The sequence below is a fragment of the Myzus persicae genome, unplaced genomic scaffold (assembly GCF_001856785.1).
Source record: "Myzus persicae strain clone G006 unplaced genomic scaffold, MPER_G0061.0, whole genome shotgun sequence".
Lineage (NCBI taxonomy): Eukaryota > Metazoa > Arthropoda > Insecta > Hemiptera > Aphididae > Myzus > Myzus persicae.
Window position 1 is genome coordinate 319,471 of NW_019100914.1, and position 20,497 is coordinate 339,967.

Below are 20,497 nucleotides of genomic sequence, written 5' to 3' on the forward strand. Positions count from 1 at the left end.
ATAACAAATTAATACTTTAATCTCAAAAAAATGTGTAACTGTTCGGATGATAAAATGTAAAATTACATGTCGTGTTCAACATTTTAAATGTTAAAATAAAGTACCGAAAGAATTCTATATTTTATAATTATTTGTATTTTTGAAGTTTAAATCATATTCAATTTACTAGGTATCCATATTTTGTGCTAAAAAAAAATAATGTATTTTAGGTTGTTCATTTTGAACTTCAAAAAATTAAATTGAAAACCATTTTGATTACATTTCCTCTATTTTATTACTATATATAATGTTTCACCGCGAAAGACGTAATATATAGTCCATGAAGCAATAGCCATGACCATTGTTGGTCTCCTCGAACTGTTGATTAGTTTTGATGTAATGTATTAGACTTAAACGATAACAGTAAATATCCCGAGAGTCATTTACAGCGGGATACGCGTTCCTGCCATAGTAGCTATGTATCCTTAGATAGCCATTAAAACAGAGAGCTGCAAAACTTTCCCCTTAGCTACTATGGTCGTACTCGTCGCGTTTATTACTTGTCACTCCTATGATGAGCAACAATTTCTCGAGGACATTTTTTTCGTGCTCTTACGAAGAGGAAAATGAGAGGAAACCGGAAATTCATTAAAACCAATGGATTTCTTTTGAAATATTATTATAAATCAGTAAAGGAAGTGAATTCTACTAGTAGGTAGTCTGATTGCTGTTGTACAATGGACTTAGGTCAGGGGTGGTAAACCAAGTGCGTCTCTGGTTAAATTGTGATTTTTCCATGTCCTGGTGTGTGCGTGTTTATTTTATTATGCCTACACTTACAACCGAGTGATAGTATAATGTATATGTATTAAGGATTTTCAATTTTCTAGAAATGACCGATGATGATTTGTTAGTGTTGCATTTTTCAGCCTCAATATGCTTATAGTTTATAACTCCTGTCCATTATCTTATAAAAGTATTCTATACTCTTAAGTATTTGCTATAGTTATTCATTTTAAAGAGTTTTTGAAATTCTAAGTTATTTATAAAATAGGATATTATACCTAATTGATATTTTTTATTTATTTATTTTAATTATATTGGAGATTCTATAGTCCTAAACATACTATAAAGAATTAATACATTATAAGTAGGTGTTATTTTCAAAAAAATCACATTTGTTTTATTATTGTATATTAATTGTTAATTTGCCATTTTATTCTTCCCGTGTATTATTTCTTTAGGCAGTTATTCCATTATCCAAAAAATAAGTTTTAACAGAATAAATTTAACTCTTTACTAAAACGAAAGCTTACCCGTCCATGTTAATTAAACATATCCACGCTTTTAAAGTTTGTAGTTATTTTATAGTTCATGTAAGTGCTACAGTATATTTACTTTGTTAGCCATTGTTGTTTCGCACATAATTATTACGGTTATGTATTAAATAAGTCTTAGATAAAAGTTAAATTTATTAGCTAACATCAAGAAAAAAATAATTTTTTTTATAATGTTCCATACCAATGTTATCAACCATACATAGTGCATAATATTATTTTCTAGGTGGATATATACATTTTTGCTGTACAAAAGTATCTTAAATTTCTTAATTATTATTGTTTAAACAATTTTACAATTTTTATAACAAATTCACGAATTCACGACTAATATAGTTTATGCATCTAATAACATGTTGGCCATATTTGTTATTTAAAATATTTCGTGTTTAAAATGTATATCTTTTTATTTCATTATTTTTATTAAAATTTTTTGTGGAGATAACATGATGTTTTTGATACTTCTTATATTGCACCATAATTCATCTTAAGGTGGGACATTGTCGTTTTATGAATAAAAACACATCGTTTTTCATGGGTATAGATTTGAATACAAAAATATGTATGAATAGCCTTGCACATTATGCAAAAACAACTTTCAGAGCTGGCGATAAGAAAACACCTCCAGGGACTTATTTTTTATTTAATTTCGCATCATACCTGGTGTCTCTCTACTTTGTTGTACAATTCGTCTCATGGGAACCATTTATCTCGATTTGGCTTCTTGCACCTCCCGTCCAGTAGTGCTTTTAACCGTTTTCGTTGACTTGAGTATCCTTTTAACTTTTATGCATATTCTCACTTAGGTTTCTTTTAATACATTAATGATTATAAAAATGATTGCGTCTGAATTCTAGTACACGCATTTCTATCTTTTTTTCAAGATTTTGTACTTTAAACAAAATAACTTATTGTGAAAATACTCAGTTATTTTCAAGTAGTGTAATTTCTTTTGTTTCTGGTTATAAAACTATAGAAATAAAATTTTTTAGTTCTTTTAAAGTTTGATTTAAATGTTGTAAAGATGTATGCTGTCATTAATTTGATTTCATGGTTGTACAATTGTCTTTAGGTATTTAGGTTATTTATCAATTATTATAATGTATATGTGTTAAATAAATATGTTATTGTGGAGCTATTTAATTTTAATTTTTAATTTGGAAAAAATATTATTTTTGGAGACTTTTAAAATATATTATTATATTTTATAAACACAATGATATTTCCAAATGCAACTTTTCGGAAAAAATAAATTTAATCTACTGTAATACTATTACTTACTTTTATCACAATAGTATCATAAAATATACCTACTTTGTAATATTATAGCCTGACAGACCGCCTTCACTCAGAATCGTTTTTCGTATACAATGATTTTATTTCATGGAATTCGTATTTAACACATCTATTAACGTGACTATCTAGACACCGAATGTACAGTAGAGCGTTTTATTTAGCAATTACCCATACTTTTTGTCGAATGTGTGAAATGTGTGTGTTATTTTTAAAGTGAAATACGATTTTGAAACTTAAAATGTCTGTTTCCTTTCATAAAAATATTCGAAAAAAAATATTTTTAAAGGGTTCAACATTTTAATAAAAATGGATATTTTAGTAAGTAAACATGTCCTGGAAAACTCGACTTATGTACGGATTTAGACATCATCTGTATACTGTGCACCTGGGGGATTAACAGTCTCCACAAACAGTTTGGAATATTGCCAAAGTATATATACTGTTCGCTTTTATTAACGTCTGGCGTCTTTTTTTATTTTATACTCTTTACGATTTTGTATAACTTTATTTCTTTCTAGTCTAGCTTTGAAACTATTTAACTATGATATACTATCAATATGGTAGGTTCAGCTTATTTTCATAATTGAAAATGTTAGTCTAAATCATTTGCTTTTATTATTATATAATTAGGTACACAGCCACACAGGATATACAAGTGTACCAACATTTTTACCTAATTAAATTAAATTTAAAGTAATTAATTCAAATTTGTTTTTAAATTTGGCTATTGTATGTTTGTTCTAGGTAAAATATAGGTGAATATAACTATAGGAATATAAAATAATTATTTCTAATTTAAAAATGTCTTCTTGGTCTGGTATTACATTTTCTTTATGTTTCTGGTGAAATAATTTGTATACGTTTATAACAAATAGACATAACCCAAAATGTGTATATATACCTAGGTAGCGTCAAGTTAGATTTAGGACTTGTCTTGTTGCATAAACGTGACAGTTCTTGAATCCCTTGGGGCATACGTAAAGCCCCCACAAGACCTCATAAAAAAATGGAAGAACAAATGACTGGCTTCGATCCTGTAGATGAAGGTGGTGCTTAGTGCGTGCGTGTGCATGTGTGTGTGTATTTTTTTAGGGTTTCGTGGTTAGACAAATCGCAGCGTAAAAAGAGAAAGAGAATAAGGGTAGTAATGCGTACTTTATTTATTTTTTATTTTATACTCTTGACTAATTTAGATAAAAAGTTTTCAGGCAAAGACGCATAGTTCAAGACTGGTAATCTACTACGTAGGGCTTATGAGATGTATTTTTTTCTTCTCTTAAACACGTTTATATCAATTCAGTTTTGATTGCTAACCACTAGGGAACGATTTTCAATAACAGTAATGCGATTTACCTTGTTAGGTCTATTTCTATCGTTCCGGTAAAATGTTACACACTTATTGGCTTATTCATTTAAGTTACACAGAACAACGTGAACAAATAGTAAACCTAATAAGAATTGACATTTATCCCGATGGGTGAGACCCTGTGCAAGATTCTAAGTATAATGGATTAAGACAACTCAACTACAATTTTATATTGAAATATATTATACATTAGCCGTTTAAAATGCAGTATTATGTGGTTAACAATTCAATTATCATACATTTTAAACTTATTTAACTTATTTATTAATATAATAACTTAATACCAATAGCTTATTCAAAAACAAATTGCATGCAAAGTTGATGTTGTGTTAGGTGATTATGAATAAAAACATTCTAGTAAAATAATTATAAATGGTTAACTAATTTTAATTTTAAATATTTCGTTTTTAGTCTATTTGTATATATAATTATTTATTACTTACTATACTTAGATCTATGGGCATAACAAAATAATTTTATTACAGTATAAAGTTACATTATTTTAAATAATCTAATATTGTGTGTTTAATTTGAGTACCGATGACTGTTTATTAAATTAAAATTTAACTGCAATTAATGATTAATAGAAACATTTGATGTTTGATGTTTTATATCACTTTTAATTGTACATAGTGAATTCATTGCATTTATGTCAATACATAAAAATTGTCTATAATTGATATAAACAATTATTTTTATATTTTTATTTTATCAAAATGTTTTACCTTTGCGTAGATAATTATCTCTTATAGGCTACAACAGTATACTTGAGAATTATTAGAAATGACGGAGATTTAATGAGTTTATTTTAATATTATGACGTTGGTATGCTCAGAAAGATAAGGTTATTACTAAAATATAAACAAAACGCTCGTTTATCAGAGTAAACGACATAAAATTGGGGAGAAGAAATATCGTCGGAGTGGAATATGAACGATACAATAGTATGTACTATAGAGTGTTATAAATTGTGATTATGTTTTCCATACTATGACGTATATACCTAATATAGGTATTAATATAGGTATTATACAACATAATGTTTTTAGAGGTTTTCATAAAATTATCCGCGCAAAAAACATTACAATATTTTTTTTTAGATTTACTTATTATCAAATATTTTAATGTTATGTTCAATTACAAAAATATTTATTATTAAATATTCACTATAATTAATTACTTTCGTTATAAATGTGTCATTTTATTTACTGCACAAATGGTTAAGTATTAAATTAAAGTATAGTTACAGTTTTGAAATAATGTACGTAAACAATGATTGCTAAAATTGTGCATGTACATTTTATTCTTATATGGTTTAGTTTTTTTAGTAAATGTTTTGTGTAAGATTTCATAACTATGGTTAGATTCGATTGTGTGAGTCAAACTTTGGTCTTGTATTTGTGAATCCTCTGGGGGGTAGACTAAAGGAGGAAAAACATCAACGACGTCTGCAATGCGCACTACCAAAGGGACTTTATCTCGGGGTCCGAAATGTCGTCTATTAATTACTAGCCTGCATAGAGGTTGTATAATGGCAGCAAACCTTGGGTGCAGTTATAGGATTAAAGGGGTGAAAGTTTACGGTACCCAAAACTCAGTTGAACACACGTAGTCATAGGGACCGGGTACTATAATATGAAATTACTTTCAAAATATTCACCCTTATGATCCGTTGAAATGGACTTCCTGCAAACACATATTTTTTAATATAAATTAATAAATCGCATTAATAATAAAAATATACTATTTAAAAAAAATTATTTTAAGAATTATGTTTGTAATAGGTACATGATTTAAGAACTTCAAATTTAAAAAAATAATTTAATTTAATTTTTACCTTTTGTTATTATTACCACATTTTATACACCACAGGTTAATTCTAGTGGCTACTTTCCAGATTTCAATGAATTTTTTTTGTTTGTTTTCCCTTTTGATACACCTATTTTCCAATCTTTTACTTTAATCGATCAAAAATCTTAATCATCTGAAAAATTACCTTTTTTTGTACTCTGTGTGTTAAATTTCTGGCTCACTAATGGCATTTTCGGGCTTTTTTCCTCTTTAAAAGCGTTCAGCACAAAAATCCATTATTGCAAAACCAATAGCTTCCCACTCGCTTTAGAATCTTACTGCGAATAATGTATGTTTTTCATATTCAACCATTTCTTAATATAACATTGTATAATATAATATATGATACTATTTTATTATTAAAGTATCAGTATATATAGTTAAGCAGTAATTCCTAAAAATTACAATAATTAAAAAAAACGTTGTTTAATCTTTAAAGTATATTATGCTATAGTATCAACATTTGTTTTCATTAGTTATCTTGTTTTATACGCATAGTGTCTAAGTAAATTTTGAATATGTACCTATTACTTTTTGTATTTATTGAGATTTTGTTTATATTTAAAAAAAACAATAAGTTCACTATAAAGCATTAAAAAGTTTTAATTATTATAATGTATACCATCTACCATAGCACCTACCAAATTAATTGTTTTAATTGACTATAAGACTTTCATTAAGTTTTTCTAAATTTATAACTTATTTAATGGTTTTCTATTGAATTTTTCAATAGTTATGATCTATTGTTTGTTTAAAACTTTAAAAGTAAGTACCTAATTAGAATGTTTTATACTGAAAATAGCTAAAAACTTACATTATTTGGTTTTTGTTTGTAAATTTATAATTAAGACAAAATTGGACTTCCCTGCTTGATCTATTAACATTGCATTTTCCTTACGTAACTGTTAATACCTATATAGTTTAAAAAAAATGTTTTGTTTTATGTATTGTGAAAAATAACATAATTATTAGTATATTTTGGATTTGTTTAATCATAAATAAAATACTCGCTGGTTGCTACTTCGTACAATTCTCTTCCATCCTGTCGGATACTCATAACTGGCATATGGATGATGTGTATTCTTTCAGTAACTTGGAAGCCTTCCAAAAATGCACATAATATTACAATATATTGCACACTCGGTGACAGCCCAACTGTTCTCTCATCTTTGTTTTTTTTTTTATGTTTTGTTTCTTGTAGGTGAATAACTCCTATCGGTTATTATAAATTCGCATATATTTTCCTTGAACGTTAGTCCAAGTCGATAAAACCCATCTGGTTCTTCCCTACGTTTTCAGAAGTTTTTCTCGCTAAGTGTTTTCAAAATGAAAGTATGCGAACACCGCGCGTGCTTTGATACCGCGTATAATATATATCATACATATACATATATATACATATATTCATTTTTCGAGTACCGCGAAATGGTGATATTTATGGCTATTGACGGACTTATTGGCTTTAGGCTTCGATTTATAGAAGTGTAAAAGTGTGCAGAAAATTATTGCTTATTCTGTGTTTTTTGAAAATTTATAGTTCTTTGTGTGCTATTGTTTGCGACGACTTGAAAAAACTCAAATTATGAAAATATACAACTTTTAATATAACTGTACGAAATATGTCATATTTTTCACAAAATAATTTGCGTAAGTTGTAGAAAAGTATTGTTGACACATTTTCTTTAAATGTACCTATATAATCATAGTTCAAACTATAAAAGAAAATGTAGCATTGTGAAATGTAAAAACAGTACACGCCATACTGTATTGTATATCCATAAGCTAAAAGTATACTCTTAAACTAGAAAACAGAATTATTGATAAAATTTTAATTTACCTATTAATATTGAATATTGAATAAAAACAAATTTGAATATCTATTGAAGATTATTTCAGGTATTTGTTTTTGCTTGTTAATAGATACTAAGCTTTAAAATGCTTCAGTGTGATCAATAACATTAATTAAATGATAAGTTATTAAAATACAACCTTATTTATAAAATCTCAATTAGTTATTAATCATTTGTTATTAACAATATGCAATACCAGCAGTTAATGTCTACTATAGTAGGTACAATAGGTACATAGTATCTTATATATTCCATAAAATAAAATAAAAAGGTTGTAGTATAGATACCTAAAACTCCCAATAGAAGTGTACCTATATTCTTAATTTGAATAACATCCATATTATTCAGTAAACTACTCGATTACGTGCTTAACATACTGATTCATTTTTAGTGACACGTAATAGTGTAATACGCGCAAAGAATTTACTTTGAATTTTCATTGATGATTGTTTTCTTAAAGATTCCAGAGTTCTTTAACTTGGATTTATGCCAAAATATCTAACGAGTATCTAAAAAAATACAATGTTTACAATTTGTTTGTTTTTTTAGTTATTGATTAACAATAATATAATGCATATAGTACATACTGTTAAAACATGAAATAATTTTATGTTTTTAATACTAAATTTAAATATACTTAATATTGGTAACTTATTGAACATCATTTATGTCAAATCAGTTATAATCGATATAATTACCTTTTAAAACCTTTTTTATTATATGCGACTAATATGACTACCATATTATATACCTATGATACTATGATAATATATAAAATAGAGAAGATACATTTTATTGCGTCTAAAAAATATGTTTTAATTAAATTGAATGAAAAAGTTATAAACAATAAATACAATTTAGGATTTTATTAAGCAAAGTTGGTAAATTTAAAAATAAATGTAATAAAAGTTAATTTACTAATTATCTAATATTTTAATTGATTAGGTAATAATAATAAAAATAAAAATATTACTGATAAAAAATACTGCGTAATAAGTATTTTTAATTTTTCTTGTTAAAATTTATTTTTCTCTTTTTCGTATAAATATAACGAATGTGATCACATTTCTTAGGAATACACATGTTTTAATAATTTTCTCGTTATAGTTGCAATGAGCGCGAGTGGACACTTAAAATGAATGTACTTACAGCTGTTAGAAATCTCAATTTCGATTCCAGGCTGTGCAATTAGTTAAGGCACGTTCAAGATTAATTTCATATTTTTACATTATTAGCCTACTATGATGTACGTTTTTTCGATTTAATAACAGTTTTTAATGTACTGGAAGAAATGAGGGGTTTTGAATTACTGCAAAATAGTTTAAGTAAATATGAGTTGTAACAGAATATAAGATTAATGATTATATTATAAGTACTACCTAATCCTTTAGGTAATTATATTTACAACAATGATATGTTAGTTGTTATGTATGATTAATTTTGTGCTATAAAATAGATAAGCTTAGAAAAGTAATTATTTGGGATTTTAAATTTATATTTTTTTGATGTCATTATAGTATATTAATATCATTTTATCAACCATTTGATATATATTATAGGTATAGGTACTGATATTTTTATTTAGTTTGGAATCAACGATAGTGCTAAATCTTTCTTAAAATTAACTTTTTTAAATAATTACTGAACACTTAAAAGTGGTACCTATTATTGAAGAATGGACATTATATTTGTTTGTCTTGGGTTTCTAAGGTTACGTACGGCGTTTCAATACATCCAACTCAAGAAAACTAAATCATGGCATGTTAAATAGTTTTTCTTGTATTTTGAACAAATTTAGTTAATTATTTTTATTGTTTACTTTCTCATTTTAATGTCTACAATGGCGTAGTAAATTAATAATTTCATTATTTCGACGTTTATTGACATAGTACCTTATAATGTAAAATTTATTTTGTTTTTTATTTTTATTTCTGTTTTTATGTTAAGATGCGATTGTTTTATTGCATGAATATATAAAATATTGACATGAATTTGTTTCTATTAAGCTTAAATGTTTGTTTTCTGGCTACCTATACCTACAGTTCTAATTTAAATTGATTATCCTGGCTTATCTTATTACATTGTGTAATAATAGTTATGTATTCCATTATACTATTGATAGATTATTACACGGATTTTAATTTATAGAAACTATACCGCATATATTGTAGTAAACAATATATACTATATTATTGTCATTCAATTGTTACAACTCATCGGCTAACATCATGCTCGGTTGTTAATATGATTTGAGACTTTCGTTAGAAAGCCGCGTCATTCAGAAGATTGATGTGACTGAATGTTTTGAAAGATTCACACAGAAGATTGAATTTAAACATCGTTATTTCGAGAAAAACCATAGTCAGTCTAATGGATTAACTACAGCCGATTTTCCACCAGAAATCCGTCTTCATTATTTCTCATTACCAATTCATCCCCTCGAACAAAAAGCCACGTTCGCAATCATCTGTCAATAGACTGTTTGACGGGAATTTCATCTTAATTGTGAAAAAGCGTTAACATAATATACAAACGGTGTTTATAAAACACCAGGACATTTTAGGGTTCATCGTAATAATAATAAAACATAAATAAAAATTACAAAAAATCATTTGTTGAACTGTATTAGTTTAATGTATAATATAAAATTACCATCTCATTACTGATCGATTATTGTGACGTTACAAATTTAAATGGTTTAAGTCTGTAAAAGTATTGGTAAGGTGAGTAATTGTTATTTTTTTAATCTGCTTAGGATAATAGTAATTATTGTGTTACAACAGTAGACTATTTCTTCATAACGCCCTTATCTATAGGTATATCAATATATCAATGAATGATTTTCCTCTTTATAATCAATAACGCATATTTTAAAAACTGGAACACATTTTCAATACTACTTATAATTTTAACCTTTAAGTAAAAGTATAAAATCAATTTTTGGTTGAAATTTATACTAATAATAATTTAAAAATAATAATTATAACTTTCTAATAATGCTTAACTTATTATGGCTAATTAAAAAACTATTGTCAAGAATTTTTATTGATAAAACCTTATTCCGGGCCACCAGCGGAGTAATGCGTGTATGATTGGTTGATTTATATGTTGCTATAAAACATAATAGAGGGGAAAAGAAAAAAAACTATAACCAAGACCTACCAAAAGTTACTACTAGTAGTGCCTTTAATAAATCATTTTGATAATACCTCAACTCCCATGGTATTCCATGGCAGTGACATTATGCTGTTGCAGCACATACATATAAAGCGCTATGTAATGTATAGAAAGTTTATTGCGGTCCATTCTGATGGACGGTCTAAATATTATACATTTTGGAACGCACCAATGATTTTCAGTAACATTTTAATTTAAAAAGACAATATTATTGAAAAAAAACTGAATAATATTTTACCTGTTAAAACTAATATTGTTGTTTATACTTTGTGTTAGTTTCTGTTATTTAATGGTTAATTACTGCTTAAATATAAAATAAAAATGAAAGCTTAAAATTGATAAAATCACAATAAACACCATAATTAAAAAAAAGTTTAATAATAAACTTTATGGCTTAAAGTTTTCTCTACGCTTCTTCAAAATCTGTTTATGATTAGTTTTGATTGAATATTTATGTTTTAGTATAAATTCGTTTTATTCAACACGAATATATACTTACTACCTATATAACCTTTTAAATCTTATTTTAGTAAAAGTAATAAACGGCTTATAACCTTCTAAGTTGATGTACGAAGTCAATTTCGTAAAATTGTATTCTTTACCTAGCCTGTTTTAGTGTTTTATTACGCTTAACTAGTTCAAATGAAACGATAGTTATAGTAGACCTACGTAAAATTATAATAATTACTTTTAATTGAATGCCAAGCTTCCGCAAATCGTGCGGCCAGACACATTGCGTGCCTGTACAATTTCTATACGGGTCGTTGTTCCATACTGAATTGGCTACTACATTACATGATATTATGCTTCTTTTGCATTGCATCAATATTAGTTTTCTGGTAACGTTTTGTAAACATAAATATTCTTCGCGTGTTTAAGCATTAACGCGTTTGTTGAAAGGTTGTGATTTTCCATAAATTATCATAAAATACGGACCTACATGTTTACATGTCTTCTTTGCAATCTTAGAAGACAAAATGTTGGTTTTCGTGTAAATCTGTTAATGGATATTTAATACAGTAAGATCACTAAATATAAGTACTAGAATTATTTTTTGGCATAATTTGATGCTTTTATCACTAAGTTAAGTGTGAAATAATTGTTAAATTATAGATTGTATAGAATTTAATTTGTTATTGAACTATATCCTAAATATTTAAAAAAAATCAAAATGTAGGTGCTTACCTACTTAATGAGTTTATAAATTGTAGCTTAAATAATTTAATGAGTGAGTGATTCATTTTAATTGTTCCGTATAAGTACATATTTTAGGAGCTAATTGTTTTAAAGGTAACTTACGAGGATGTCTGAATATAATTTGTTTTCTCTCTTTGTACCTACAACATACCAAATTTGGGTTCAGCAGTACCAATATTTTTTTTATAGCAATGATTTACGAGTTATTGGAGCTATTATAAAACTTAAAGTTATGAATATTGTCTGGGCGTGCATGTTCGATTTTTTAGATACTTCAATTTTTATGAAAATGTTTTGCATGTTAAATATTAAAATTTAAAAATGTTCATTTATTCCAGAAAAATTGAAATATCATAAAAAATTCAACAACAAAACGTAGGTGGTTCTTAACTTTATCAGTTTGATAATAGGTCATTTAACTCTTATATTAGAGCTGACAACACAAGGTTGATTCTGCTGAACGTAAGTTAGCCATGTCGCACGTGTGTTAGGGAAAGAAAACAAAAAGTTACGTTGACATCCTCTTAAATATTATGTAATGTAAATTCTAATGTATATCATCTGCATACTGATCCTCTCTAATTCTGTTATTAAGTTTACGCAAGCATGCTTTGTTTAAATAGTGATCGTCAACATTTATCAATTTTAAAACTATTTGTTTGTTTATTTTATGACATAAGATACTTATTTAATTACAAACAAATACATTTGATTAGAATATTATTTGGTTACTGAACCGCATTAAAATTTTATATATCGAACCTACATTTTTTGTTTATTTATTATGATAAATTTATTTTAAATTGTCTAAGTTTTAATTTTACTTTGAACTTCTGAATACTATTCACATTATTCAAACTGCAATGAATCTCATTTCAATGTTTGAATAATACATTACATTAAGTTTTGTTGAATTTATTGATTTTGGAAAACCTATTTAATTAACCTTAATATACATGTACCTATATCTATACCTATTATAATATATTGAATAAAATGGTTGTTGAAATTAACTTACTAATATGTAGTTTGTATTAAAATGTATGTTTCATTTTTAAAATCTTAAATTTGTTTCAGAACTAATATTCTTTAAATTGTTGAACTGAATTAATTGATAATAATTATAAAGTGTTTTATTTATGTACCTAAAAATTAGTGGTGGTAAAAATCAGACTAAATATTTAAAAAAAATATTTACCCTTAAAACTAACACTGTTATAGTCTGTAGAAATAATTATTGCTTAAAACTTCGTTCAGATCTAATTTAAGTAATATACATAATATTTACTTAATTAATAATAATAAAACATTTACTGAACTCTTGTGTCATTTTATAAATAATTCACTTGAGATTAAATTCATAATTAGCCCTTGAAGTGATTACATGAGCAATAATTGTAATTTAGTTTGTTATTATGTAAACATTTATAATATTTAATTTTTTTTACAGAATCATGCTGGTTAATTTTATGAATCCCACCTTTAAATAATTGATTATCGTAATAATAGAGAATTTAACTTGTGGGATCATATTGGCATCAAAATACATGCCAATTACAGAAACATTTTTATATTATACTAATAAAACCAGTCTGCGTTGATATTTAAATGGTAGTAATAACTGTGAAGGTTTTCGTTCAAAACGTTTATTTATATGTACACTTTGAGGTTTTTAGGAGAGAGGAGAGAAAAAGAGGTGTAGTGGGCGGAAACTGAGTGGCGCGGATTTTGCGCCGTCCACGCAGACAGACAGGCAACCGCTAAAACGTCACCGTCCCGAAACGGCCGCAGTCGTTCGCCCGTACTTAAGCGTGTGGTGCCGTCGTACAACGTGAATTCTCGTATTTTGTAGTTTTCACTATTATTATTATTCATTATTTATGAATGATATTGCAGTTTCTGTGTTTGTACAAATTATACTATCTTGTTGTCAAAATGAAGATTTGTAATTATAAAATTAATTTGATCACTGTATGACATTTTAAACTACATCATCATGGGACAACCACTTTCTTCAAAACATGAATATCTGGTAAAATTAACACACAATTATTTTATATACATTTTTACACGTATTACTTTTGTCAAGATGCTTTTCGTGTGCCGATATACATTTGTTAGAATATTACTATCACTAATAAAACAATTCTCAAAAGATACATTATATTAAATAAAATTAATATTTAACATAGTTAATTTAACATTTAGTTAAAAATCAAATTGTTTGTAGAATTTATATAAATAATACTCTATATATGTAATTGTTGAGTTGTTACAACGTACCTGCGTATTGAAAGCTAATTAAAAAAAAAAATAATAATAAATAAATACTATTTAACTGTATTTTTTTTTATTTATACATTCTACATTATTAACAAATAGTTTGCATATAGTTGAAATTAATCTAAATTTATTAGAATTAAAAGTTTTTATCTGTAGTTTATTATATAACAGTAGGTTTATATTATTTTTTTTTAAATGAATTATTTTGTTTATACTTTATAGTTAATACAATACATATATGCAGTGTATACTAGACGATATACATAAAATCTTACTAGTCAGTCAATTTTATTAGTTATTTTGATATGTGGGATGTATATGATGGGCACTTTTTAAATGTTGGTACACGTCTTCTGATAGGTAACAATTTTGTTTACCAAATTATAGATTTTGATGAAGGTAGGGTAATGATAGCGATTTGTTTCATCCTTTCATTTTATTTTATTTTCTTGTTTGATTAAAAATAATGAGTACATTTAAAAATATTTAAAACAATTGATTATTACCAAAATGTTTTGAAATTATAGTATTTTAGTACTTAATTTTCGGCAATTAGGTGCCTAAATAAGTCTTTATTTATTTTTTAATCAGTATATACCTGATTTGATCATTTTAAAAATAAATAATGTTTAGAAAAAAGTTATAAAAGAGTATTTTTCATTAAAAGCCTGAGATTTGTGGGAAATTGAATCCGTCAGGTCTTCGACCGGAATCAGTCTCAGGAGAAATTAACTTGCCGACTTGTCTACGTGATCTTAGCTGAAAATATAAATGTTTGTAAAACCTTATAGTAAGTTGTATACGGTTTCTTTGGTTGTGGTTTAAGGTTTCAAAAGATCCGCATAAGACGTCTTTTTTTTTAGGTCGTCGCATACGCGCATGTGTTTATACATAATCTAATGTATACGCTTGGATTTCCACCTTCAGTTGTCTTTTACATCATTTTTTTGTTGTTATTTTATTAAAAGTTTCACTTTCACTTCGACAGGTGTAGTTAGGAAGTTAACATAATTTCAATGAATAATGTGTCTATTATTATTTTATATTCGTTTTCTGTTTGTTGTAAAATAAATCATTTTAAGAGCATTGTAATGTGCTTATACATTTTTTAGTACCCACTTAGTGTGTTTTTAAAATTGAACAGTATTTCATTTTTCACAAACTAAAATAATTATGAATGAATTTAAGAAGAAAAAAAAAGTTTGATAAGAATTTTATTTTTAATAGCTACTTATTGATATTGTTTTATATGCTCACATTTTGCTTAATCAATTGGCCGGTTATTTATGACACCATACTTAATAAAAAAATAAAAAAAAGGTCATATCATTATTAGCAGCAATATAAATTACCAGAATCCAATCTCAGAACGTTGCGTGTAAATACATTTTGTGTAAAATAGTCGCCTTCGGTCATTTCTAAAAGCCTATTGCGAACAGGCTCGGTTGAGTGAACACGGCGGTAGTCCATTCCAGTTAAGCTGTCGGTCGTCTCTCAGTTAGTAGGCCGTACGAATTTTCATCAGAATATCAAACCCGCAAATGTTCTCAAACAAGTTATATGTTGGTGTGTGAGTTGTTATATGACGACGGTGTAAGTATATAAAAATGCTGCGAGCGAGTACAAGAACTATGATTGAACGAACTTTTCCTTTGCTTTCAAAGGCCTGAAGGCTGAAAACGGAAGTTAATTAATTTAACACGTGCCCAAAAAACTTTTAGACTGTATAAACGACTTGAGTTGCATCCACCCGTTTACCGTGAATTTTCGGTTATTTTTGAAACTTTCACCAAAACATAAAAAACATTCTTAGCGACTAGATTACTCATTGTAGACTTCAAATAAATCAATTAAATTTTATTCATTATTTATATAATTGTCGAGCTCTTATAGTTTACATTAGGAGCTTTAAAAAATTGTATTAAGCTATTACCTACTATTATAAAAATATGATATTGAACTGTAAAATATCTATAAATGTATTTCAATATATTGTTATGATAAAAATATCATGTGTTTTGAAGAAACTCATTTAAAACAACAAAATATTTTTGAAAAAATAATTTCCTCTTTGTATTCAATACCTTCCAGGTATCGTTTCTATCTACTGATAAATAATATTATATTGTTTTCATTATATCTAGATGATTTTTTTGATCGTGTTTGTTTAATATTTTGTCAACGAAGAATATCTTTCATACTTTACGGTTGTTCATAATTGAAAATATCTAGATTTTAATTAATATTTAAGTGCGATATACACATTTCACACTGAGACTCGAACCTAGTTAATTATCCGAAAGACACTCTTACATAACCCTAACTAATATAAGCTTACATAATTAATACGTATTCGATATCAATAATGATACCTCTTTGTAATGACTTAATAATAGTGCTCTTATGGTTCCATTAACAATATCATTAAGAGAGCTTTTAAAAAGTGACAAACGGTTCGTTTCCAAAAGACTTACGTTTATTACTGTTTTCGTGTTGTTTTCCACTTGTGTTATTTGGCCCTAAGGAGAAATAAATTACACTATTGTTTTTTTTTTTTTTTTGTACTTTATCTTTTGTCTCTTCGGACTTTAACTTGACTAAAAACGATTTCTCGTCGTGATTTTGTTAAAATTTGTTGAATTGAAATAACCATTGTGTTATATTATGATATGTATCAATAATTTTTACGTATATGTGTAACGTGTATGTAGGTATGTCATATTTTATTATACAGGTATGACTTGACATCTAACGTCAATGTGCGAATACAGTTTTTTTGTTGTTGATGTTTCATTGAAATGATACATACATTTTGCACCATACATCATATCATACATATTATAATTTAAGTTACAAATATCAACCTATTGTGAATTATGATGTATTGTTTTGTTTTGACACATTTTATTTGATATTACTATCGCCGTAAATCGGCATATATATTGTACACAGGCTGCAAAAAGTTTTTCTCAATTTTTCATTCGTGTTTTGTATATACTTGAGTACGTGATAAATATCCAATCTTATAAAAAGCATGTAAACAGAAATCATGTAGTTTTAGTTCCAATGTGAACTTCAAATTGAAAATTAATGTTCAACTTCGCTATTTTTCCATCCCTTTATACACTTGACCTAGAATCGTGTTATGCCAAAAAATATATTACCAGACATATATTCTAGAATGTTTTTTCTTATGTTCAAATGTAAAATATATTTTTCGCACGGCATACGATAGATTCTCAATATGTAACCCATACCAATTCCTATTATTATTTTGAAATGTTAACACAATATTCAAACAATAACTGGGACATAGAAGTTGGTTAGGAAACAAGAGTACATGATTTATATCTGTGAAAGATGTGTTTAATATGGATATACAGGATATTCTTAAGTTCTCTAAAGCACAATGCGAGATGTTTAAAGATAATACATGATAAGTGATATATTTTAAGTCCAAAAAGGTGATGCATGAAACGTTATAAAAAACACCTATTGAACGGTAAAACCAATTGTTCACTTGTAACCTCTAATCTAGATCAAAAATAAATTTCCACAACAAAGAAATATAATTTTAAAAAAGTAAACTGAACTAAAAATAATATAATTTTGTATTTAATTTCTACAAACAATAACGATAAAGTACGTTTGACAGTAGGTCATTTGTACTTTACATGTGTATTGGGTACACATAACATATCACATTAAGTAACAGATTGAAGCTTTAGTGCAGTGAATTTAATTGAACTAAAATATAATATACCTACTTTAATTATTATTAAGCATAATGTATGTACATTGGACATGCGTCAGAAAATTAACTAAGTCACCTCAAATTCGAATTCACCGGTAACAAATGATTAAATTAAATTTTGTTCAATCCTTTTTTTATTTTATTATATTTTTTTACTTATTCTTGAAAAAGTTTGTATGATAATATCTTACATGCTATTTTTTTCAAATTCAAGATAAATAATACATTATTACTAATTTGTTGTTGTATAGTTCTTGGTTTTGATGCAATCGAAAATATCTTAGGTTATATTATAAATTAAAGTACTGTTTAATTGCTGTATTTAATGTAGTTATAAATACAAATGTGAAATGATAAAAAATTCAAGTTTCATATAAATTGGAACGGCGGAGCTAATATTATGTTTCATTGTATTGTAAACATTTTTAGTTCAGTAACATAACATTTCTTGTGAGTGTACATTGTACATCAACTTCTCAAGTTTCAAATCGATTACTCGATGGAAATAAACATTGTATATTATATGCGTTCCACATTTATTTGTATTTATTCATAAACACTATTGTTCATTATGATGAATAAGTTAATGATTTGTATAATAAATAATGATTTTGTGTGTAGTTTGTACATTTTATGTACATTATGCTTGTTTAGTACTAAAATATGTAATATTTTATACTTAGATTATTTATTTTTATTTTATATAATCTTTTTTGGATCTTTTTTTAAATAACTAAAAGAACTTCTGGAGATAATAGGATGATAAAAGTATCCTTTCACTGGGTTAGCCTTAGGGTCTTTATACGAGTTTCTAGGGGATGCATTGATTTATGGTTATACTGTCGTAGGGGGGTTTATTACCTAAAGAACCTAAAGGGTTTTTCTACACTGGTTAAAGTTTGCGCTGTAAATTTTTTTACAGTTTTTCGAGTTTAATTAACGTTGTCGGATGTATTGAATTTCCTACAACGACTGTGTGTAGTGTAAATAACCCTAGCGTGGCATATACTATAAGTGAGTTGGTACACACATCTGATACTAAAACTTTAAATCTTAAAAATCGTAAATGGTTGACAGAGAAAAAGTGAATTCTTCAACTTGGTAATACGTGTATAATTGTTTGTATTATACATATGTATATTGTGTGTATTTATATATTTGTAATGTATTGCATATGTACTGTCAATTAATAACAATATTGTTAATGACAGTACTTTGATATATAAATATCATTTTTAAATGCTCAGAACTATTTTTCTCATAAGAAATTCAAATTAGTATTAGATTTAGGATGGCTATGTTTAATTGAACATTTTTTTTTTTTTGAAAAAAATAAGTTAACGTTGAAATTTTATAAATTGATTTTAAGGGTATATGATTGTAGTTTTATATTTTTTTTCAAATTAACAATTGATTTATTATATAATTATGGTTATTCAATACTTTTAGCTCCACGTTTCTTTTTTTTTTTTCAATGTGTAAATGTCTACGACATATTATTTTGTATACGTAGTTCAATCAAATTTGATTTTTATCCTCTAACTGTCTAATTATTTAAATGTCAGTTATTTTTATTAATGTAGTGTTAACAATTAAAATAAACCTAATTTATGAACAAACAAACTTTTTGTCATAATTGATCTTAATAAATATAAAAAATATTGTTTCAAGTTTTCAGCATTATACCAATAATATAATTTATTTAGTGTCATTTTAATATCTGTGTAATAATTTATTATCAAGGGCTATGGAGAAATACTGGTGTGCGATGTTGTAGTAGAGACCAACCAAAATGTTTATGACGTGACAAAAATGTTCATATTGTGAGTTGATAAAATCGGTAGTTTTAGACCAGTACGTGGTAGTGGATATATTGGAGGGTATATACTATATAGGGTGGGGAATTTATATGAATGTGGAACTTTGTAGCCGTTGATACTGTGGGTTGGCTGGTATTCCGCGGCGTGTCGTATAGGCAATTCACCTGCTCCCGTGTGTTATTCGTTTGAAAATGTAATTAACTATTATTACTACAATAATAATAATAATAATAATGACTATACATTACAGCTAAAGGTACTGTATACTGTTCTGTATATATGTACAATATCGGTATCATAAAAGCAACGTTATGAATGTGGTGAAATTTTGAATTAACAAAAAATATGGAGTAAAATAGTAGATCTAGATAATATAATTTAACTTTGTGTTTTTGAATTTTTATCTTATTTAGCAGAAGCGTGTGTTTCATATTGATCGAAGATAGGAATTTGATGGGAATTTGTTATGTTTTAGAGTTTGTCGTCAGGTCAGAACAAATATTTTCAAACCATCATTGTAACCTATTATTGTTAAAAAATGTTTTAATGAATTGTGGTTGTTTTAAAATGTGTGCAATTTTGTATGG

At 26.6% G+C, this 20,497-nt stretch overlaps 1 protein-coding gene across 4 annotated transcripts in view; it reads left to right on the forward strand.

Moving 5' to 3' along the window:
- Positions 1-20,497, forward strand: part of LOC111026800 (uncharacterized protein CG43867) — an 89,416-nt gene that overhangs the window by 19,098 nt on the left and 49,821 nt on the right. For 2 of the 4 annotated variants that reach the window (XM_022304946.1, XM_022304947.1), the window contains exon 1: positions 13,849-14,085. The exons of the other annotated variants lie outside the window; for them this stretch is intronic. Coding sequence is in view for 1 of the 2 variants with exons in the window: in XM_022304947.1 (XP_022160639.1) it covers positions 14,050-14,085 (36 nt within the window). In the remaining variant the exon portion in view is untranslated. Of the gene's footprint in view, positions 1-13,848; positions 14,086-20,497 lie in introns of those variants that run through there. 4 annotated transcript variants of the gene reach the window in all.